Source organism: Carassius carassius, chromosome 7 (genome assembly GCF_963082965.1).
Source record: "Carassius carassius chromosome 7, fCarCar2.1, whole genome shotgun sequence".
NCBI classification, from domain to species: Eukaryota; Metazoa; Chordata; class Actinopteri; order Cypriniformes; family Cyprinidae; genus Carassius; species Carassius carassius.
Window position 1 is genome coordinate 16,272,401 of NC_081761.1, and position 24,369 is coordinate 16,296,769.

At 36.3% G+C, this 24,369-nt stretch overlaps 1 protein-coding gene across 1 annotated transcript in view; it reads right to left on the reverse strand.

Annotated features, from left to right (window-relative positions):
• fhdc1 (FH2 domain containing 1) overlaps nt 1–24,369 on the reverse strand; it is a 33,696-nt gene that overhangs the window by 5,020 nt on the left and 4,307 nt on the right. Inside the window, exons 2-8 of the mRNA XM_059554030.1 lie at nt 10,690–11,540; nt 4,496–4,557; nt 3,424–3,526; nt 1,403–1,488; nt 1,194–1,294; nt 437–507; nt 112–219 (exon numbers count right to left, since the gene is read on the reverse strand). Coding sequence (XP_059410013.1) covers nt 112–219; nt 437–507; nt 1,194–1,294; nt 1,403–1,488; nt 3,424–3,526; nt 4,496–4,557; nt 10,690–11,130 — 972 coding nt within the window. The 5' untranslated portion in view covers nt 11,131–11,540. The remainder of the gene's footprint in view (nt 1–111; nt 220–436; nt 508–1,193; nt 1,295–1,402; nt 1,489–3,423; nt 3,527–4,495; nt 4,558–10,689; nt 11,541–24,369) is intronic.

A 24,369-nucleotide genomic window follows, 5' to 3' on the forward strand; every position in this document is an offset into this window, starting at 1 on the left:
AAAAGTTAAAGAAAAATCCAAGTCAAACCAGTTAAAACAAACTGGTTTTCTTAATTTTTTTTTTTTACAAAACTGTATCATTACATCTGGAAAAAACTACAGTGCACTTACTAGGGCCACAAAATGGAGTAGGTTCATGCCAGGCTTGTTGGCCTTCGTGTCAGCCAGAGAGAGAAGTGAAGACAGTTTGAAGCCCACAGCATTGCCTGCATAGCCACCCTATGAACACACAGAGAACATCAGTCAGTGTCTGGTTAATGCTGTAAAAGCCATCAACACTTACGGATTAAATAAAATCAGGGAATGTTTTGGAGGAGGAGTTGAAAGGAAAGAACAAAAGTGAAAAGAGGATTGAGGGTAATGTCCACAAAAATGAGTAAGATGAGGGGTAAAGGCTAAGGAACACTGGAAAGACAAATAAAAAAATAATACTTACTGCATTCATGATATTTCCTGCTTGGAGAACCAAATGTAGAATGGCATGGAGCTCTTCACAAGTCATTAGTTCTGTGGAATAATCAATAGAAACTGAATAATCACAGGCAATTTGTTAAATTACACAACACTCTAAATGCTATTTCTATCCTTCCTACAGTCTACAGACTAAGACATTTAAAGGAAATCTGAACACTTGATACCACATTTAACTTAGGAAAAAAAGTGCTGACAGCATGATCTAACGTGTAGTTCAAAATAGACTGCTAGGATTAGTTAATGCAAGATTAATAAAACTCAATTCGAGTTTTGCTAAAGGCTCCCAGCATCAATGTAATGATTAATGGAGTGCCAAATCTTTACGTTTCAGTAGTGTTGAGGCATTAAAAGGTCATGAGCCATTGGTTTCTGAGGCTAATACAGGAACAGCTGAGTGACAGAAAATGACTCAGCAAAATGCACTCAACAAGAATTGAATCCGGCTAAAAGTTTACTTTACTGTTTATCGGACCATACTTGACAGGAGATCTTTTAAAAACAGTGGAATAGAGCATCAAATTAGAGGGGATGATGAGTATGTGTAGGAGAGAGCAAGAATGAGATTTTCTCCCCCCACTACAGTTCCACAGAAGTCAAAATAAAAGGCATGAATGACAAAATGTATTGCCTGCTTAACAAAAATACAATTATTACTCTTAAATAAAAAAATCCTCAAAAATATGATATAAATATCAGAACTTTTATGAGTATGTTCTTACCTTCAGTAGCCTGACGCACAATGTTAATCTCACGACTCATGACTGTACAGGATGGAAGGAACTCTTCCTGAAGTACCATGGCCTCAATACGCACATCAAAGCTTTAAAATTGAACAAACACTAATTGACCTGCCTTTTTCTATATGATGTTAGGTATTGTATCTTAGATTTGTATTTCACTGGTAAGAGAGATCTGGTGCGCCTCTTACCGTGGCACTTGAATCAGCAGGAACATGAAGGAATCAACCAGCGTCAGCTTATTTGGGTCTCCTTTGAATTCCTTTAGTCTCTTCACCTGGTGAATATATGTGATTTAAATCCAAAGAGAAAACAATGTACTAAGGATGCCCAATTGATTTGTACCATTTTATATATACAGTATATATATATATACAGTACAGACCAAACGTTTGGACACACCTTCTCATTCAAAGAATTTTCTTTATTTTCATGACTATGAAAATTGTAGAGTCACACTGAAGGCATCAAGGGCTATTTGACCAAGAAGGAGAGTGATGGGGTGCTGCGCCAGATGACCTGGCCTCCACAGTCACCGGACCTGAACCCAATCGAGATGGTTTGGGGTGAGCTGGACCACAGACAGAAGGCAAAAGGGCCAACAAGTGCTAAGCATCTCTCGGGGAACTCCTTCAAGACTGTTGGAAGACCATTTCAGGTGACTACCTCTTGAAGCTCATCAAGAGAATGCCAAGAGTGTGCAAAGCAGTAATCAAAGCAAAAGGTGGCTACTTTGAAGAACCTAGAATGACATATTTTCAGTTGTTTCACACTTTTTTGTTATGTATATAATTCAATATGTAATTCCACATGTGTTAATTCATAGTTTTGATGCCTTCAGTGTGAATCTACAATTTTAATAGTCATGAAAATAAAGAAAACTCTTTGAATGAGAAGGTATGTCCAAACATTTGGTCTGTCTATATATATATATATATATATATATAGACCCTTACTGTCATCTAACACTTAATGTTAAATATTAAAGCACTAATAATGAAACAACTTTAGTAAAATTATCCTCAGCAAGCATCAAACTTAATGTGCATTATTCATACTACAAATTATGTTGTGATGAAACTAGTATACATGGTATACATTTTAATTTCTGCAATTTATCAATTACTGCATATAACACACATAATTATTAGCATCGGTATTGGCCATATTGTTAACATTTTATTTTACAGTGTCCTTGTTACACAATACATGTACTTACTATTATAATAACAATAAATGATGCATAATTACATGCAACTAACCCTAAACCAAACACTTATCCTAACCCTAAAGTAAGCACATGTAGTTAATTAATATTATTAATTACTTGTATGTATAGTTACACTGTAACAAGGACACCTTAAAATAAAGTGCAACCACCAGATTTTTAAAGTTGGTGCCTCCCTAATTCCCTACAAAAAGTATTAATAAAATGTTCCACATTCCTTATAAATTATGTCTTGGCAGTGTTGTTAATGTTAACTAAAAGTAAAAAAAGAAAAAAAGAAAGTTAATTGAAAATGCTGAAATATATTATAAATATTACATTACAAACATATACTTCAGTAAAAATTTAATTGAAATAAAATGAGTTACTAATAAAATAAATACTAAAACTACTAAAATATTAAGAGAGAGAAAAAAATAATTTAAGCTAAAAAGTAAAATTAGCAAAAAAAAAAAAAAAAACTCATAAAAGTGACCTAACAAAATTACTTAAAATACTTTTAAAATGAAAATGGAAAGCTAATTCAAAATGGTAATAAATACTACAAAATTATATAAATAATACTAAAATAACACAGCCCTGGTACACCTGGCATTAGCAACTCATCTCCAGCAAACACTTGCCGATTGCATTTAATTGAGGATAGGGTCTGGTTTTATTACCACATACATTACTTAGCACATCAGTATGCCACTGCATATCGAAACATTATTTTAATGTAGTGATTATTTGTTACATGAGTGTCTTTTGATGTTTTCTGAGACACAAATGCACAACAAATGCAATGTAGCTATATGCATCTCTGACTGCCAGCGAATGTGGTTTGAGGGATTTAATTATTTTGTTCATAATACACAACACTGTATTTCATTTACTCCCGTATACATTGATGTCCATTTGTGATGAGGCAGATGTTAATAGCAGGTGCCATACACAACAAAAATAGGACTATACACAAATATGATGTGGGTTCAGTATTCTCACCTCCTCTGCTTCAGGCAGAAGTTTGAGAAGTTCTTTCAGCGTTTCAGCTCCATATTGCTTACTGTTGCCCAGACGAATGTCTTCTAGTATTGCATGATTGGACCTGAGAGAGAAAAACAGAAGTATAAAGAAGTATCATTTATAGCCATGCTGCCTTGGTGGATGTTGAAATCAACAAACAAAAATCCTTTTTACACACATCCACCTTCACTTGCCCATGTTACATTGCAACAGGTCTGATATAAACTAAACTTTTATTGTTTTATGCTTTTTTCAGCTCAAATTGTCTACTGAGCACCGACAAAATACCTTTATTTATCTGTACCTAGTACTTGTCACAGTGAATGTATACGCCATCCTCATGTGAACTTCCAAGTATCAATCAGAACCTGAAAGCTATTGATCTTTACACAAGAGCATCGGATTTCCCTTGACCACCAGATCCTATTTCTGTGCTGGAGCACATGCACACATTTTTTAATAGTGGAACGGTTCAACTTACGGTTTTAGAGTCACAGTTTCATGATGTTTAGGCTAAAACTATACTGTCAAATAAAAATAAAGAAAATAAGAATAATCTATCTAACTACGAGCAACAGCACAAATAAATAGAACAAAGTAAAGATACAAATAAAATAAACAGTGATTTTCAGTTTTTTTAACATTAGACTTTAAGTACAGACATTTAATAAAGTAATGAAATGTAAAACAGCATTGCATATTCACTATATAAATTAAATATTAATCTTTATTAAAGTTACAAAAGCTATTCATTTAAGAGCAGTGAGTGATTTCATTGTTGTTGCTGTTCGATTAATATTAAGAAAGTGTTGTCACTGAAACAGTACGTTCAGTTGGCTATGTCTGCTATAGCAGTGGTTCTCAAAGTTTTTACAGCGGTGTACCCCCTGGGGCCCTGTTTTTTTCCTTGTTATTTATAGCAAACCATATTGCAGATGTTGTCAGAACAAGTTGAACTGTGGCCCCGAACCATGTGTGGAGAACCATACATTTCGATTTTCTTCCACGAACCTTTCCATCCATGGTTTTTACACATCACGGAGAAACTTACTTCTTGAACTGTTTGAGGAAAATTCCAATGTTCATTCCTCTCTTGGAGTCTAAGATGCTGATCTGGGAAAACAGAGGAATAAAGATGGTAATTAAAATGGATGGAAAGATACAAAGGACAGACTGTGTGTGTTCTGCCAGAGACGTAATTCCATTCAAATTTTTGGCCTTCAGTTTTTTGTGGTGTGTTGATTTGAATGCAGTTTCTAAATAAATAAAACTGTATCTCTGATGTTGCAATATTATTTTAGGCAAAATAAAAGTGACACCTAAAGAAGTGTAACCAAAAAGGTCAGATTTTTAGAAAAGTTACTCTCCAAAATATAGTGTTTTCATTGTCTCAAATTTCAGTTTGTGGTGCGCATTATGAACACAAAGTGCTCCATGGTTCACTTTGATGTCACATTTGCTTTTCCAAAAACTTTTTGGCTTCTGCAAGTTACCATACAAATTGAGCAGAGTGGCACTGTGGAACCAAAAATGAAAAGAGGATGACAACGTTTCACCATATTTAGATGAGAAGGAACATATTTAAATCTAAACTTTTATTGTAAATATAATAACCTTGATAGTAACTGGACAAGACTGGAATGCAACATGAAAGTGAACTTAAAAAAGAAAATAATATCATAATAAAACGTAACCTTTTATGATTATTATATATAGTAAAATAATTCTAAACCTAAATATTTTAGTTCTAATATTTAAGGGTTAGTTCACCCAAAACGGAAAATTAGCCCATGTTTTACTCCATGTTTTAGCCATCCTAGGTGTATATTACTTTCTTCTTTCAGACGAATACAATCGGAGTTATATTAAAAACTTTCCTGGCACTTCTAAGCTCTAACATTGCAGTGGATGGGTGTTTCTGTTCAACAGTCTAAAACACATTAAATAAAGTGTACACATCTGTAATACAAAAGTGCCTCACACAGCTCTGAGGGGTGAATAAAGTCTCTCCACGCCCTCCTAAAATACCTAGTTTAAACACGCCCCAAATGTCTACTACACTGTGTGCATTACACTGTGCAACTTGCATAACACCGCCCAAATGTTAACACAAAGAAAGAAGGTGTAACTTTGATTCTTGCTTTAGTATTGTTGCTGCTGCCGCTGCCATGTCACGAAGACTTTGTTTGAACTTCCAAAAGAGGACACGACTAGAAATCAGTGGTTAAGTTGTATTTGAAACACTGTTCCAGGAAAAGTTCAAATCAAATATTTGTGTGTGTGCAATGCACAGGACTGTTTCCTGAACCTGGGAGAGTAGCGCACAATGCCGGCTGTTCTGAGTCTGTAAGTATGTTTTTATATTTAAAGAATTTGCCTCTGACGATTCAAATGTGAGTTTTGAGAAGTGTAGAGTAACTCTTGTTGTTTGTCCTTTCTCCAATCACAAATGCAGACATGATTTTATGTTTACGTGGCGCGATGCAATGCAACGTGTAAAAAGACAGTATAAGTCATTATAATCCGTAATTATGTCCCCACTGGATGCAACAAATGCCTCGTTTGTAATGGGTTTTATTGGTTTGTCACGTCACGCCGGGACACGACATCACAAAATAGTAAGGGGCGTAACATTTCCGTCACATGCTTGAGGCATACAGCCAATCATAACGCACTGGATAGTGACGAGCTTTGTAAAAATCTACGTGTCATGTGTTTTTTTTTTTTTTTTTTTTTTTTACCTTAAACCACATAAACACATTTCATTACACCAAATACAAGAAATAATGTTCTTTTTTTAGCAACGTCATATGACCCCTTTAATATAATTTCGATTGGATTCGTCTGAAAGAAGTAAGTCATATACACCTAGGATGGCTCGAGGGTGAGTATAACATAGGATGATTTTCATTTTTGGGTGAACTAACCCTTTAAGGGCTCATTAAATGAAAAATTTATCACTTGACTTTTATGCCATACATTTAATAATAGAACAAAGTGTGTTATACCAGAACTGCCACTGTTTCCCACTAATCAAATAGGTTTTTATGATAGTATAAGAAAGAAATGCAGAGTTTCTTAGATTAATATAAAGTGCTTTAAAAATTTGGTGCACATCAATCCAACTAAATTATATAGGAATGCATATATTTTTAGTTCCAAGAAATGTTTGGAATTTTTATTTAAAATTAACCTTAAAGGGATAGCTCACCCAAAAGTGAAAATTTTGTCATCGTCTGCTCACCCTCATATTGTTCCAAATCCATAAAACTTTCATTCAACATTTTACATTCAAAACACAATGAAGATGTTTGTAATAAATCCTGATAATTTTTTCCCTCCGCTGAAAAGTTCACACTTCAAATGGTTGATTAATCATGTTTTTGTATAACTGGAAATTGTGTGTGTGTGTGTCATGCTGTGTACTGTAAGTAATATAACAATATATACATAAAATAATTGTTTAAGTAGTTAAACAATCCAATGTGTTGTCCGATGTGTTGTGCATAATTTGATGTTAAATGGAAAATTAGTGTGCTTTCTGCAGTTCAGTATCTAACAAAGAGACATTCTTTGTTCCCTTCAAAAACCGATCTTGTGAAATGTTATGTTTTAATTATTAAATGAATTGAAGCCTAGATTATTTTGGTTCATAATATAAAACAACAGAAGACTTTTCTTCAGAAGACTTGGATTAAACTTCTACATTTATATGGATTACTTATGGTTTTATAAATTTGATAGATTTGAAACAACATGAAGGTGAGTAATTGATGACAGAATTGTAATTTTTGGGTGAACTATCCATTTAAAGAATACAATGCTATACTTGATTTTCTCATTAACATCAGCACCAGGAAACCCTCGGTAGTGACTTCGGGCCCATGAGATTAACTAACGAACTTGACATAGCAATTTTAGTGGCACAATCGGTCACTCTCTCTCTAGCATACACATTTACATGACCCATGTTTGTGATACGTGTAATTTGTGACGCTTCACAAACTCAAAGGAGTGGCAATGCAGTGTCTGAAATTACAAACGAGACCACATGCATGGTCCATGCCACCTCGGACAAACAATACACAGCTTCATTAGATCTGCACAGGTACACTTGGTGCCTTTGTGGATAATTACAAAGCTACTCAGGCCAGCAGCAACCACACAAAACAACACAAAAACACAGCTGGTCGCTTAGACACAAAATGATGGCTCACGGGACCAAATGTTTTGGATAATAGGGACATATATGCTTTCTGTAGAGGTGGTAAACCAACTTGCACACACCTAATAAGCCCTTTTTATAAGCTAGTGAAAAAATGCTTTGTACATGATAGAAAATGCTGCATACATGATAGGTAGAGGCACTTTGCATTATAGGCAATTGTTAGCATACATTCTTGCGGCAGTGGCTCAGTGGTTCATGTAGGTTGTCTACAAACTGGAAGGTTGGTGGTTCAATCCCCGGCTCCACCTGACCAAGTGTCGAGGTGTCCTTGAGCAAGACACCTAACCCCAGTTGCTCCCGACGAGCTGGATGGCGCCTTGAATGGCTGACACCGCAGTCGGTGTATGAATGAGTGTGTGAATGGGTGAATGTGAGGCAAATTGTAAAGCGCTTTGGATGGGCATGTGGTCTGTTGAAAGCGCTATATAAATGCAGTCCATTTACCATTTTACATGTTAACATGCAACATAAGCAAATAACAATTTTATCAATTTTCCCTCTTTCTTTTTTGATTTATGCATAATGTTCAATCGGGAAACAGAAACAGACTATTTGGACATATTTACAGCAACTAAAATATAAAATCTTTTAAAGTATGTATGCACAGCTTTTAAAATGTAAAAAAAAAAAAAAAAAAAAAAAGTTTTTTACTGTTATATATTTTTTAAGCACTATCTCACACCTATGTTGACCCTAAAGGTTTCTTTGCAAAAGTATAATATTGTATTATTGTCAGTGGTGGAATGTAACGAAGTATTTGTACTTCGTTACTGTACTTAAGTAAATTTTTACGTATCTATACTTTACTTAAGTAAAAAAAATAATGCATACTTATACTTTTACTCAAGTAGATTTTTCAGCAATTATCTGTACTTTGTACTCCACTACATTATTAAAATGCATGTCGTTACATCCTTCCGAATCTTGCATAAAAATTTTTTTGGTCGACTGACGTTTTGGCGTTGCTGGCCAATGCACGTTGAAACAGATCGGATATCTGATTGGTCAAAGAACTCGTGGTGTCAACATAACAAAAATATCACACCAGTATAATATTTGTTTGACGTAAGTTAGTGGTACCCTAACAGGGCAACTTCTTTAGCTGGTTATTAGCACAGCAGGGACGATAGCTTGCTAGTACGTTACATTTTTGGAGATGAGCAAACTACTGCTATATCTGTACATTCGTAGTTGGCTAAAATAGCTGTTTGTTTTGACTCGATGAAAAATTTTTCAAACTTTTTATACGCCGTCGGCCCCTAGCTTCTTTACCATTCAACATTGGGTATTTAGTTGACATTCACAAGTAAGCATGCAGGCAAAACTATATCTTGGTTTGATTCGATTGTGAACAATTTTGCACTATGACAGTTGTTTTTCGTCAATATCGTGGCATTTTTTAGAATTTGCAAACATATATATATATATATATATATATATATATATATATATACAGTACAGGCCAAAAGTTTGGACACATTACTATTTTTAATGTTTTTGACAGAAGTTTCTTCTGCTCATCAATCGTAACATCTGCCTTTATATTGACTTCATTGTTTTTCACATAGGTTCTGTTTTTTTTGTCCTGTTAATAATAGGTTGATCAGAGTTCTAAATAGCAATTTTGCTTGCATGTTTTAAGAGAAGCACTCACCCTTGTCAAATTTTGTTTGGTGCTTATTTTTTCTCATTCTAATGTGTTATACATTATTAGCCTAATGCTTTTGGATTTTCTGTAATCAATGGAGTATAAGCCTCAAATGCAGTTTTAGCTACGTTTTCCCCATGCAGGCCAAGGTAAAGGACTAAAACAACTGTTGTTGAGCAGAATAAACTGGTCATACAAATTTGATTAAAGTGTTCAGAATAACACTCACCTGTGTACTTTTGAGTTTTTTTTTACTGCTCTTAATAGTATAGTAAAAATAAAATAAATTGTATGTCATATTTGGCTTAGCTTAATTATTATTTAATGAGTAATAAGTAAATAACCCGATTTTTACAGTGTCAGTATTGCACAACAACTCTTTCCAGTACACAATAGATATTGTTTGTGATTGTTACAATTGAACAGCCCAGACATTGAGACAACTGATTGTACTTTTACTTAAAAAAAATATTTTAAAGTAAATTTAAAAGTATGTACTTATGACTTTTACTTAAGTAAGATGTTGATGTAGTAATTATACTTTTACTTAAGTATATATTTTGCAGGGTAGTTGTACTTTTACTTAAGTACTAAACTTAAGTACTTCCTCCACCACTGATTATTGTAATATTCTAAATGGTTATAATACCAAATCAGGTGAATGCAATGGAATTTTATGCAATTGAACACATTTAATTATAGATTAAACACAATAAAATCATCCTGTGCATTCCATGAATTACTGTATGAACTTAAAAAGATTATTTTGATTTCAGTTGATTTCTGATGTTTCCCATACTGTAAAGAAAATTCTTACTCTTTATATGTTGTTAAATATGTTCTAAATATATAAAAAATAAATGTATGTGTTTTAGAACCATGCTTTAAGTCCAAACACTAACAATTACAAAAAAAATCATGTTGAATTTAAAGATGTTCCACAGTCTCTGGTAAAGTGACTTGTAGGCTAGATAGGTATCAGAAAGGAAAGCAATTTTAGTTCATCAATATAATTGTATTCTTTCTGCCATTGTACTCGACTGTATATGATCTGTAATTTGATTGCCTAAATTTATATTTATATCCACTATTGGCCAATATCGAAATATAAACAATAACTGATTATTTTATTGATTAATATGATTTTAATTAATTATCAGTTATCTGTACTGACTTATCTTTTCACACTGGTGCATCCCTAATATCCCTAATTTTTAAAAATCAATTTTAACTGAAATAGGCAGTCTCAAGCCTGCTAGGAGTGCAAAACATTCACCTACGTTGTAGAGACAAAATAAGTTACACTGTCTTGCCAGCATTGACTGCAGATATCCCAAGCGATGATTTAGTTCTACTCAGTTTGACTTACCTCATCCTTGCTCTCTTTAAATGAACCTCTGGATCTTCCAGCACGAGGATGTCCACTGCTTGTCTGGGTCCGAACCTCCTCTTGCTGGCCGAAGAGCTCCTCCACTGTCCTCACATCAATTTGATACTGCTGCTGTCTCACTGCTAGAGTCCAAATATTCGGTTTCCCCCGAACCTTCTCTTCAGGAATGGTTTTCCAGAAGAAGCTCCGTACTCGTCGTTTCTTGCGTGAAGCATGAGGATGGCCTGGAGCCTGAGGTGGTGGTGGAGGAGGTAGAGGCGGTGGTGGAGGTACTGCTGGAGGGCAGGAAGTGCTATCATGTCCATGACTAGGGTCATTTGAGGAGGTTGTAGAGGGTTCAAATGGCAGTGGATTTACTACTGGTGTGGTACAGTCGCTTGCCGACTCCTCCGCAGCAGTCACACTTGCCATGATAAACATTACATTAGCAATTACAGCAGTCCTGGAGGGCCAGGTTGTGAGGGGAAATTTTGCCCTGTTTCCCACAACACCTAACAAACCGGGACAGTCCCAAGGTCTTTCTTACGCATAGTCGCTTATACAACTGACAGCCGGGTAAATAATGAGTCTTTCCTCCAGCAGAATATGTGCGGAGATGATTCTAAGACAGAATTTAGTGCAAAGAATTTAGAATTGAATGTTTTCACCAAACTGTCAACTGTCTCATTGCTCTAGCAATAATGACAAATGATGGACACAGGTGTTTCGCAATCCCTTTAGGCCAGTCTCACATATTTTGTCTTCACTTCTTCTACCTAGTCTCATAATGCAGAGCTGTTGTTTTCAAGATTTTGCCCACCGCGGTCTGGTCAGAGGTCAAACCCTTGGAACTGCAAGAAAGACAAAAGACACACACACATACAAAATCTAAATTACTGAGGTTCAGTCAGGCGAAGGAACTTGGAACCAAAAAACAGAGGAAATGAAAAAGTAACAGACATCAAAAGAGAAAGGCCCCAGTAGGAAAACGCCAAATGCTTTTGTTCATTGGGGCCAGCCTGCTATTGTAAAAATGGTCTTGACAGATGAATCAAATCTTCACTAATGAAAACTCACACAGGGTCATGGCAAAGAAAAAAACAAATTTGGCAACTTACCACCAATTACCTTTACACAACACATAGTTATTCATTCAGTTTGGTGATAATTTAAAGAAGTAACATTATTAAGAAATTGCATTTTTTGTGAAGAGTCTAAATGGTGTAAACACATATTGTATACTATAATACTAGTGTATTATAAAAAGTGTTTTTATTATGGTCCAGGTCACCAATGTGTTTTGTTAGTTGAAGAAGACCTATTATGCCCTTTTTTACAATATGTTATATACTGTAAGTCCCAGGTGTCCCCAGAGTATGTCTGTGAAGTTTCAGCTCAAAATACCCCCACGGATCATTTATTATATCATTTTAAAAACGTCTATTTTGAGTGTAAGCAGAAACGCTTTTTCCTGTATGCTCTTCAAATGCAAATAAGCTGCCGTGCTGAAATTTTTTAACCATATTAGTTTAAACTTCTAATATACTTTTTTTTTGAGTGCGCACATATGGAAGCATGCACACAGAAAGCGGCTGTCACATGGCATGTGAATACTGAAGTTCTTTTTCATGTCTTAATCTGACATATACACACAAATTGACCACCTGATCTCATAACGAAAATATACCTGTGGGAACCTTTTTGCAAGATGCGAAATACATTCCAATAAGTCCATATCACTGCAGTTTACAACAGAAATGAACTCTAAAGGCATTAAAACAATGAGCACGCTCCAAATGTTTCACTTTCCAGATGTAACAAGCTTACATGTAGCTCAGCTGGCATGGAATTGGACTGAGGATATGGAATCCATGGGTATGAATCCTATCAAAAACATGACTCGCGATAAAAGAGTCATGTTTTTATAGGATATCAATCTCAATACAATTCTCAGTCTCAATCATCTATGAAAGATGAGAGATTGTAAAACAAGCTAAAACAGCATACTTGCATTTGTGTTTTTACATCACATTCCCTTTTGTTTATGCTATCGGGTAGGTTTAGGTGTAGTTCAAAGAATACATTATTTTATGTCACAGAGCATTAGAGTTATAGCCCCTCTGCAATTGTGTGTGTTTGTGTGTGTGTGGGGGGGGTGATTGCTACAGTAACGAATGCAACTTTGACAATTGTGATTGATTGTGATCCTATGCTCACTGACATGCTTGTGCACGAATCACAGTCACGCACATGCTCATAAGAACTGTATGATCTACTGCATAAAAATTATAATAATAAAGCAATTGAATAAGTAAATAAGAATGCTAAAATAAATTCTAGGTTTATAGTTATATATGAGTGCCATCTAAAAATTTCTTCTAAAATGGTTATTTTCTCAGGCTTCTATGTTTATATTCAGTTATTTTATATAACAATACTTTATAACCCTTTCGCATGAGTTTAACACAACGCAGCCATAGATCTGTATGACACATGGATCACTTTTATTTTGTATTTCCTGTTTTATTCAAAATATTCACAAACATATATTATGTATATTAATTTATTTAAAACTACAAAAAAAAAGAGACGACAACAGGAGAAGATGGGATTCTTTCAGTCTCCAGAAGGGCTTGTAACATGGCAGAACTGTTTGTCATGGACAACAAAGTGATGTAATGATACGTTTTTATAATAAATGATAAGACATTTGTTCTTTGCTTTGTTTTATTTAAAATAAAAACGTGTAACATTAAAATATATTAAAGTGCATAAACACACACAAAACTCAAATACATACGGTGGGAGGGGTACTAGCTGTCACAATCGCATAAAGGACAGGAAGCAAGTTGCAAGTAAATGATCCTTTATTAGAGAAGTATGGCCAGGCTGGGTTGATGGTGGGTGACGCAGGGACCTCGATGGCAGCACAGACTGGTGAGAAGGTGATTGAGTGCCCAGGTGGGTGATGATGAGGAATCAGATGATCAGATCATCAGCGGTAACACCCACATGAAACAATCAACATGATGTAACAAGAGACGAGCAGGAAACAGTGCATTCATGAACCATGACAGTACCCCTCCTCCTAAAGACACCTCCTGTTCCAGGATGTCTCTAGCAGGTACCCAACTTCTCTCCTCCGGACCGTAACCCTCCCAGTTCACCAAGTACTGAAATCCGCGTCCCCTCCGTCTTGAGTCCAGAATACGATTGACCGAATAAGTAGGTTCCCCATCTAAGAGTCACGGCGGGGGGCGGGGGGGTTTGGACCGGGGCAGGCGGATTAATCAAAGAATGAAATACAGGCTTTATTTTAGATACATGAAAGGCGGGATGAATTCTCCTGTACGCTGGAGGAAGTTTAAGGCGGACTGCCACCGGACTAATGATCTTGGTGACAGTGAACGGGCCAATAAATTTGGGAGCAAGCTTATTAGAGACGGAACGGAGAGGAATGTTCTTGGTAGAAGGCACACTTTTTGACCCACGGCGTATACGGGAGGCCTAGACCGGCGGCGTTCAGCTTTAGCCTTGGTGCGCGCCCCCACTTGGAGTAGAGTCTCGCGGGGTCAAGTCCAAGTGCGGTGTCACCTCTGGACAAAGGCGTGAACGGAGGGGACCGCGACTTCGGATTCCAGACTGGGAAAAATTGGTGGCAGGTATCCTACACTACACTCAAACGGAGATTGAGTGGGCGTACTCCACCATCGACAGTTGTTGGTTCCAGGAGGAAGGATTCTTGGAGGCCAAACATCGCAACACCCTTGGTTGGCTCTCTCGGTTTGACCATTGCTCTGGGGATGAAACCCTGAGGACAGACTTACAGTCGCTCCCAGTAATCTACAGAATTCACGCCAAAATTTGGATACAAATTGGGGTCCCCTGTCGGAGACCACGCCTGTCGGGAGGCCATGTAAACGAAAGACGTGATCTACGACGGTCAACGCTGTCTCCTTGGCTGAGGGTAATTTGGGCAAGGGAATAAAGTGGGCCGCCTTCGAGAACCGGTCCACCACAGTCAAAACTACGGTGTTGCCCTGGGAGAGCGGGAGGGCGGTAATAAAATCTAGTGCGATATGGGACCAGGGTCTCGAAGGCACCGGCAGCAGTTGAAGTAACCCATCAGGGGGTCGATTGGAAGTCTTACCAGTGGCACAAACCGAGCAAGCCAAAACAAAACTGTGAATGTCGCGAGCCATAAGTGGCCACCAGAATCGTTGCTTGACCAAAAATTTACTAAGGTTAACTCCTGGATGACAAGCCACATTAGAACAATGCCCCCACTGAATGTCTTTGGACCGTAATCCCTCCGGCACAAATAATCGATTTCGGTGGGCACCCGGGCGGAGGCGTTACCCCTTCTAAGGCCGTCTTGACCTTCGATTCGACCTCCCATTTGAGTGTGGAGACCACTAATGTCTCAGGTAAAATACACTCGGGAGTAGACGGGCGTTCGGAACGGTCAAAAATGTGCGACAAAGAATCGGGTTTGATGTTCTTGGAACCCGGGCGGTACGAGAGAGTAAAATCAAAACGTCCGAAAAAAAGTGCCCACCGAGCCTGCCTGGAGTTCAACCTTTTTGGCAGTACTAATGTATTCTAAATTCTTGTGGTCGGTCCATACTGTAAAAGGAACCCCCGAGCCTTCTAACCAGTGGCGCCATTCCTCCAATGCCATCTTGACTGCAATCAATTCCCGGTTACCAATATCATAATTGAGTTTGGCAGGGGATAATTGATATGAAAAAAACGCGCACGGGGGCATCTTGTCATCTGAGGGAGAACGTTGGGATAACACCGCACCTACCCCCACCTCCGACGCGTCGACCTCCACCACAAACTGACGTGATGGATCAGGGGTGATTAAGATAGGGGCTGAAATGAAGCAGCCCTTCAGTTTGGCAAACACAGCCTCGGCTGTGTCTGACCACCTGAACGTAGTTTTGGGGGAGGTCAAGATGGACAGAGGTGCGGCTAGTTGACTGAAGTTGCGAATAAAACGCCGGTAGAAGTTGGCGAAACCCAGAAACCTCTGTAGGGCCTTACGGGAATCTGGACTTGGCCACTCTACCACAGCCTTAACTTTCTCGGGATCCATGCGTATTCCCTCAGTCGACACAATATATATATGATATATATATATATATATATATATATATATATATATATATATATATATGAGGAATCCGTGAGATGACTGGTAATCCAACAACGACCGAACAGGAACAAGACACAAGGAGTAGCTGAGCAGATGAGACACAGACAAGAATCACAGAGGACCTCAAACAATGATCTGACAAACAAGAGACGAAAGACAGGGCATTAAGTAGGCTGGTGGAATGAGCTGCAGCTGCCGCTGAACACCCACATGAAACAATCAACATGACGTAACAAGAGATGAGCAGGAAACAGTGCATTCATGGACCGTGACACTAGCAGACTAATCACAGCCCTTGGGGTCCGTGTAGATTTGATGCGCTGTGACATTTTTGGAGAGGTGCATGTCTACAGTGTAGTTTCGACACAGAAGTATAAATCAGCCTTAAGACCTGTCTTCTTTGATTTGATTGGCCATCTCTATCATTTTGACTTTGACAAGTGCTGTTGGACCACTGAGGCAGAACTTGAAAACTTTTTGTCATCCTAACAACAAACAGCTTTACTCATACTTATAAACAGTGTCTTATACTTTCTATCAGTTATGTCTTTTAAAGGACAAAATGTGTGGAAAAATAATACAAATTAGACATAAATGACAAAAAATGCAGGCCAGGAGCAAGGCCCTATAGAGGCGCGAGGCTCTGTGCGGTCACACACTTGGCACAGCCGGCGTTAACTGGTGGTATGTATTTCTCGTCTTGAAAAAGGTTTCCACAGGTACGTTTTAGTTGCAAGTTCATGTTAAAAACACTCATGAGTTACAAAAACAGTTATGTCTGTGAAGGTAAACAGCTGGGAAAGAAATTGCATGTTTATATTAGATCTGTGTAGCAGTAGCGTTATATACAGTAAATAAAACAATAAATCTACTGCTCCACTGTAAGATCGACTTTCTACATCACAGAGGGAGCAAAATCTGAGTGGGTCGTTTTGTCACAAGCTTGCAGAGAAATGCTTACCAAAAGCCTTTTATTGGTTCCTTCTTGGTAACACTTTAGAATAGGTAACACTTGTTAACTATTAACTACGACATTTCTCTCAATAAATTCTTAATTTGCTGCTTATTAATAGTTAGTAAGGTAGCTGTTAGGTTTAGGTATTGGGTAAGATTAGGGATGTAGAATAAGGTCAAGTAGAATAAAGCATTAATATGTTCTTAATTAGTATTAATACATGGCTAATATTCTAGTAATATGCATGCTAATAAGCAACTAATAGGTGTTACCTATTCTAAAGTGTTACCTTGTTCTTTTTCACGTTTTCTGTGTTAGTAAATGCTCTGGGGACCCCGACTATAGCACTTAAACACATAAAATTGTGATTTTCATGATATGTCACCTTTAAAGATAAATTAAGGGAATTAATTATTGTGTAGACCTAAAACTCACTATCAGTGTAACCTACTAAAATAAACCAGGGAGATGATCATGTTGATCCACATCAATAGATGGCAGTGCAGCCAACACCATTATGGTATTGCATTTCTGTGAAGAACAGATTTGCAAATACTAGCTAAAATACAACTTCATGGACCTTTAAATATTTAAGGTAGAATGTGTCATAATGAACACTAAACAAGACAGTTGCTCAAGGTGTAAATTATTTAAACACTGCTTTTGTTTTTCTGCGGATTCAGTTCTGGTAACTCATTGTACATTACTATTAATTGATATAATATTTAATCAAATACATTTTGGTAAATGTTTAGCAAACCAGTGATGCGCGGGTCAATGTATTAATAACCCGCACCCGACCGACGTTTTCAATTAACCCGCCCGCAACTCTGACCGAAAAAAAATACAAATAAAATATTGTACCCGACCCGCTTCCTGACCCGCATTTTTAAAAAGCGGTAAATGCTCATCGTAGCGTCATTGGGCCATAGGAACGTAGGCAAAACTAACTATAGGCAAAAAAAAAAAAAAACGAAAACTTATTATATTATAATTTTGTCAAGAATTATAAAAAATCGTCAGTAATAAAATAGTCTAGTCTGGCTATGTCTATTTGTATGTTTCTGCAAGGTCAGCAGACATTGAGGCTCGGGTTTGTTCCGATCAGAGCTCGTGAGTGGAGAGCGCATTTCTGAATATCCTGCTCCGCTCGCTCATTCCGTGGGGTCGCTCGCTCAACCAAGAATGGCCTGCTGGATTAAAAAATATGCAAGGACTAATTTTATTGTTTAGTAATAAACAGTTTTTTTCTGTGTTGCTGCAAAGATGACGTTGACAATGCAGACTCGCCATGAACGCCAGAGAGAAATGCACATTTCATATAGATTACATCATCAGAGAGTAGCCCATTTATTTTGGATTGAATATTTTCTTTTAAAAGAAGACATTTCAAGCTTTCTGTAATATATAGCCTATATTTCTGAAATCTGTGAGGCACACGCTGAGTTTAGTTCACATGCAATGCAAGTGATCGTGCCGGCGCCTCATTACATTGTCTGCTAGGCTATATATTTGCTTCTTATTTATTAAATACGGGCAACTGATTGATAAAACATTGATCAAAATTAAGATACAATTTATACAAAACGAAAATCTTTTAAAAAGAATTTTCTATAAAACAAAACTTAATGAAGTCGTCAAAAACATGTTTTACCAAAAACAGCGCCGTTGCTCCCCATGCAGTCTTCTTTGCCGCCTCCATCTCTACCTGCAGACTGAGCTCGTCCGTCATCTTCATGCCAGTTATTCAGCCAAAAGAGTGTAGGCCTATGTATTTAAAAAATGTGTCTAGTACTATATAAATGACAAAGGTTTAATTGGCTTTTTTATTTTAAAGGACCCGACCCACCGCGACCCGAATATCATTAAAAATATTTTTGGATGACTCGTAACCCGCGGGCGACCGCAGGCACCCGCTCATTTTGGATCAACCCTCATTTTTCATCACTGTTAGCAACTGAATCCAGAATTACATAATTAGAATAGTTTTCATACTGGTGATTCACTCATGCCACATCTGTTATTTGAATATACAAAACAGCCGACATCAAACAGCCTTCAAAGTACAGTGAGGTTGTCAACGAGACCAGCCAACAACCAATCCGCAAAAAAGCAGCTATTTCACATAAACGTTGGCATAGATATACAACCAAAGTTGTAAAAAAAAGAAATTGCTTAATTTCTACTATTTTGATATATATAATGAACAAGAGCCTTGTGAGCAGCTTGCATTGGTCAGCACATTATCAGTATGGCTCAGGGCTTGTCATGCAGGTGTCTTTGTATCTCAGATACCGAGAGAGCAGAGACTGCGGGTAATGGCACTGGATTTATATCTTATGTACTACTGTCAAGAATGACATACTGCAGTCTGCTGGGAGAGGCCACAGAAAAATGCCACAGCACGTTTGGATCTGACTAAAAAGATTCGGTTATGTAACATGTATTTCACAGAGAGACTGAGGGTCATAAAAGTCTCATTTCAGGGAAAAAGCAAAAACGTGGTGGCATTGCTACTTGTGAGGTATCTTTAATGCAGGGATTGTTCAGTGTAGAAAAAAGTAAAAAAGTTGTTATAACAACATGTTACTTTTTACTGACAAAGCTGATTGGGGTGAAAGGATGTTCTAGAAAGAGATAATACAAGACAGCAAGTGCTGTTAACCAGAGCTCATCATACTGCAACAGTGTCTCATTCGATCCTCTAGGTTTTTACTTATTAAAAGACAATTGACGTCACAGGAAGACTCTGTTTCCGTGCTGGTTCAGCTGAGTTAGGAGCAAGCTACTATGTATAATTTATTCATATGTAAAAGTAGGTGTATTTTTCCTTCTAAAGTCTTCTTCTTCAGAAGGGTTATGCTGTATGATGGTTTAACAATTTTTTAAGAATAATAATATAAGTATATAGTATATGTGTGAGTGTTCAGATCCAAAATGTACATGCACTGTGTTGGCTAGAAAAGAGAGTAAAGGGTTAACACTCTGTAACACATTCTATCTCACCTCAGTGGTGTCTTTGCTGCAATGTCAGCGACAGTGTACAGCAACACATTCAGATACACAGCACCAAATCTGTTCATGATTATAACCAACATCACATTTGCAAACGATACAGAATGCTGGAAACCCATTTTAAAGCAACATAAGTTTAGGGTAAATCACACACTTTGATAATGTGATTAAACACAAACACGTCAAGTCCAGCAAATCTAAAGAGCACTAGACATCCAACTGGCCACTTGTGAGAAAGACAAATGTGGATGAAGGAAACAATATTGTTCATAAAATGAATAAACAAAGGCATAGTTCACCCTAGAATAAAAATTCTGTCATCATTCATGCATCCTCATATCATTCCAAACTCCTGAACAGAAATAGATATTTTTTATATTCTCTCATCATTTTTGTCCATCAATTGAAAATGGTTGAAAAAAATTAAATGGTCTTCTGAAGAGATACGATCGCATTATACATACATATTTAATTTAGGCTTTTATTAATATATAAACATTTATCATCGTACATACATATAGCTCATCAAATATGATGGCTGGATGTGTGACTATGGATTGTAGAGTGGTACGAATTCCCAAAATACTTTTTTTTAGATTGTTAAAACAATGAAGCATGTCCATGTTCTCATGTAGAATTATTTTTAAATACATAAATAATGCAGTTGTTTATGATGCATTACATGATGTAGATAGTAGAATACTTGTGTTTACTATAAAAAAATTAATTAAAAAAGAGGCCGTGTTTCCAGCTAAGCCTCATTCTAATTCAGAACTGAGAGCTGGACTCAAATCTACCTCGTCACAAATCTGATTGATACAGACATTTTTAAGTATAGCTAAAGTATTTTTTAGCATATTTGGAAATAATGGGGCAGTACTGTACTTATAAACACATAGGCTGTACCCAGACCATTAGACATCTGTTCATATGCTTGGGTGCCTGGAAAATTAATCCTCCTTAGGAGAAAATCTCCTAAAATTTCTCAGTTTGTTTGTTAGTGATTGGTCCTTTTGTTTAGAAAAGATGTCAGAACAAAATCATCTAATAAAGTAGATGGTGTGTAGGTCAAATACTTGAATTTGGTCTTAAAAAACAAATTTCCCCAGAAGAATACTCATTTGATCTATTTCTTCAACACTGTAATAACTTCAATAAGCCCTTACATTTAGACTTTGCTGACTTAACGTGAATTTATATGTTATTTCGTGCAACATTTTTAAATGAAATATTCCGTTTCAGTGAAGTAAACAACAGTGTAAAACTGAAAGATGATCTGGCAGTGATTCTTCAGAAGACCCTCAAGAGGCAGCAGAAGGTACAAAAGTGTATTCATTTCAACTAACACAACAGTAGACGTGCTTGCCCTTGGGTCTGTCTACGTACAAGCACACACAGAAAGAAACTTTTTCCCTACAAACACAGACAATCGTACACCATCTTCCCTACCACAACTCTTCAGACAAAGTCTTGCCCTGTTAACTGAATCAATTGATATTGCACTTTGAAACGCTCTGCCCATAGATTGATTTCCAGTATGTCTGGTAAATGAGGCCAGAGGCACTAACCCACACACTGGATATCTAATACCTTCAGTGGAATATTTGGGTGGAATGAACAGCACCAAGACAAAGAACCTTTGAGGAAACACACAGAAATTGAGAAATACTTAATCAGATTCAAGCATTAATGTCTTAATGGTGCTTGTGCTAAGGATTCAGCAATTGGTGCAAGTATCTCTAAGCCATATACCAAAGTTCATACACCCACAGGGTCTTTAGAAGATTAAGCTGCTTTCATAATCAAAAGAAAGACTGGAAAGCTAAATGATCTAAAAGAACTGTGATAGAAGCCACTGGTTTTGTTTAAGACTCAGACATACTGACTTATACTTTGCCCACGGTCACCTGCTATATGCAAATCATGTGGTCATTTCTGTCTCCAGCATTAATTTATTGCCAAGTGTGATGTTGGTTGATGATGATGGTTTAAAGCTGTTAATGATTTTAAAAGGCTAATTCAAGTGTGAGAGTCTTGTCCTTTAACTAGTGGTCGACCGATATTGTTTTTTTTGACAGCCGATATCTTGGAAAGCAGGAGGACGATAGCTGATATCAAGCCGATTTGACTTTCTCAGTTTGTATACATCCACATGGGGTTCAGAATATTTTTTTTTTTTTATCCGCAGTAATTTTACACTTGTCTAGTACAAATATGTCACTTTGTTTCATAATTACGGTGTATATTTTTTCTTTATTTACCCTCAAAAAATGGAAGTGAAATGTGACAACATGCCCCGTAGGTGGGATTCATTGTAACATCTCAGGGGCACATTGTAACATGACCATATAACAGCTTAAAATGTTATCTGATCGAATGAATAAAAAATATACAAGACAAACTAAAATATTTTGTTAATAATATAAAATAATATATACCGTACATATATATATATATATATATATATATATATATATATATATATATATATATATATATATATATTTTTTTTTTTTTTTTTTTTTTTCAAATAAAAAAATGGCGTTTTTTAAGAATTAAAAATAATCTGATTTTAGAGTTTAACAATAAACACATTGCAGCCATGCTTGGGACGGCCCACATAAACGAGCAAAAATGTTTTACATATCTTGAAATAATAATTTCTAAACATTAAACATTGACTGTCAGTCTTTATTCATTAAAATTGTTGTTTCTCATTAAAATTCATTAAAGTAAATAGTGTAAATTACATCGCTAATGTCATAGAATAGCATATTGTAACGCAGTGTTACAACGGTATCTCATCTGCGCAATTGGAATTTAAAACTGCTAAATAACAGATTGGAGATTAAAATAATAGTAGATTTGTCTAATTTTATCATTAATGAATAATAAAAACTGAGATGAAAAATGTACTTAAGCCAGAATTTTAATTTTACTATGGTAAAATAAATGTTCAGCGATAGATTTTTTAATTTTGGCGCACATTTTTTTCTGGATAATGTTGATATGGTAACTAATAAATACTGTACATTTTGTTAAGCTAGCATGTGTGGGAATATTCAAACCACGTGTGTTACAACTAACCCCGTGTTACTTTGTGCCCCGCGCTCCCCTATATATATATATATATATAATTATAATAATTCATATTTAAGAAATTTTAAATCATTTGACAATGGATTAAAAAATAAATGTGTAAAATACACATACTTTAGATGAAAATGTATTTTTCACAAATAAATAAATATTTAATAAAAATATAAATAAAAAGGAAGTAAACACTTTAACCATCAGGGCACTACGTATTCTGGGAAGTTTGTGTGCATTGGGAATCATATTTTTCAAATAAAGCCAGGGTAACACTCATTTTACATACAGCACACAGAGAATATGACATGAATATGACAGTGGGCAAATGCATAAAGTGCACCATAATTTGAAATCACAAGTTTAAAGTTTAAAGCATTCAATTCACACGGACTGAAATCACACAGAGAACACGCGATCATGCTGGATACACATACACACTTCACAAGATCTCACAGCTGGATTGGAACAAGTTTACAAGGTTTGTGAAATTATATATTCATTAGTCATTCAAAGATATGTTTTAATGAAACAAATGTGTATTTGCTTAATGCTGACTGGAAACGAGAAAGTATTATAATATTTGCCTTTCTATTACTAATAATATAAAAGCAATCATTATAATGATAGATGAAACATCGGGTTGTAGATGTTTTAGCTAGTTATGTATTGATATTGAAATTAGATGGATTTGCTTGTGTGTGTGTATATGTGTATTTATTGTTGGATGTTATTTGTTACACTCAAACGTGCTGTGTCTGTCAGTCTTGGCCAGGACGCTCTTGTAAAAGAGATTCTTAATCTCAATGTGCTTCTTTCCTGGTAAAATAAAGGTTATAATAATAATACTTGTATACATTAATTCCTTTGTTTAACCGTTCTATCTGATTATTAGACAGACTTCTATTCATATTAGACAGATCTATTAACTATCACAGTAAAGAATAGAAAGAGTGTGATCACTGTGTGCTCAGGTGCTGCCTTTCTCAGCGTCATCAAAATAAAAGAAAAAGAAAAACTTATCGGCCAATGCCGATATTTGAAAAATGCCAAATATCGGCTGATATATCACCCAGGCTGATATTTGACCACTAGTTGTAACTGTCAAATGCATACTGCAATTTGCTATGTTAGTGGAAGGAAACATCCATGAATGGCTGATCTAAATTTTGTTTAGCAAATATTATACTTAATGTGTGGCATTTTATCATCCACAGTGCCAGCTGTCACATTTTAAACCTTGCAAAAGTGAAACACAGTCTGCTACAAGTTAACTTTAATTTCCTGCATTCTCAAATTTGGAGTCATTATAATTGCACTGTAGTCTATATATTGTGCGTAAAACAAAGTGTAAAACATTGGTGAGGCAACTGACGCCATCAAAGTACTCTACTGGTGCGTTCAAGTCATCTCGTATAGATCGTATTTACGAGTTGAATGCACATGAACGCCACCACAA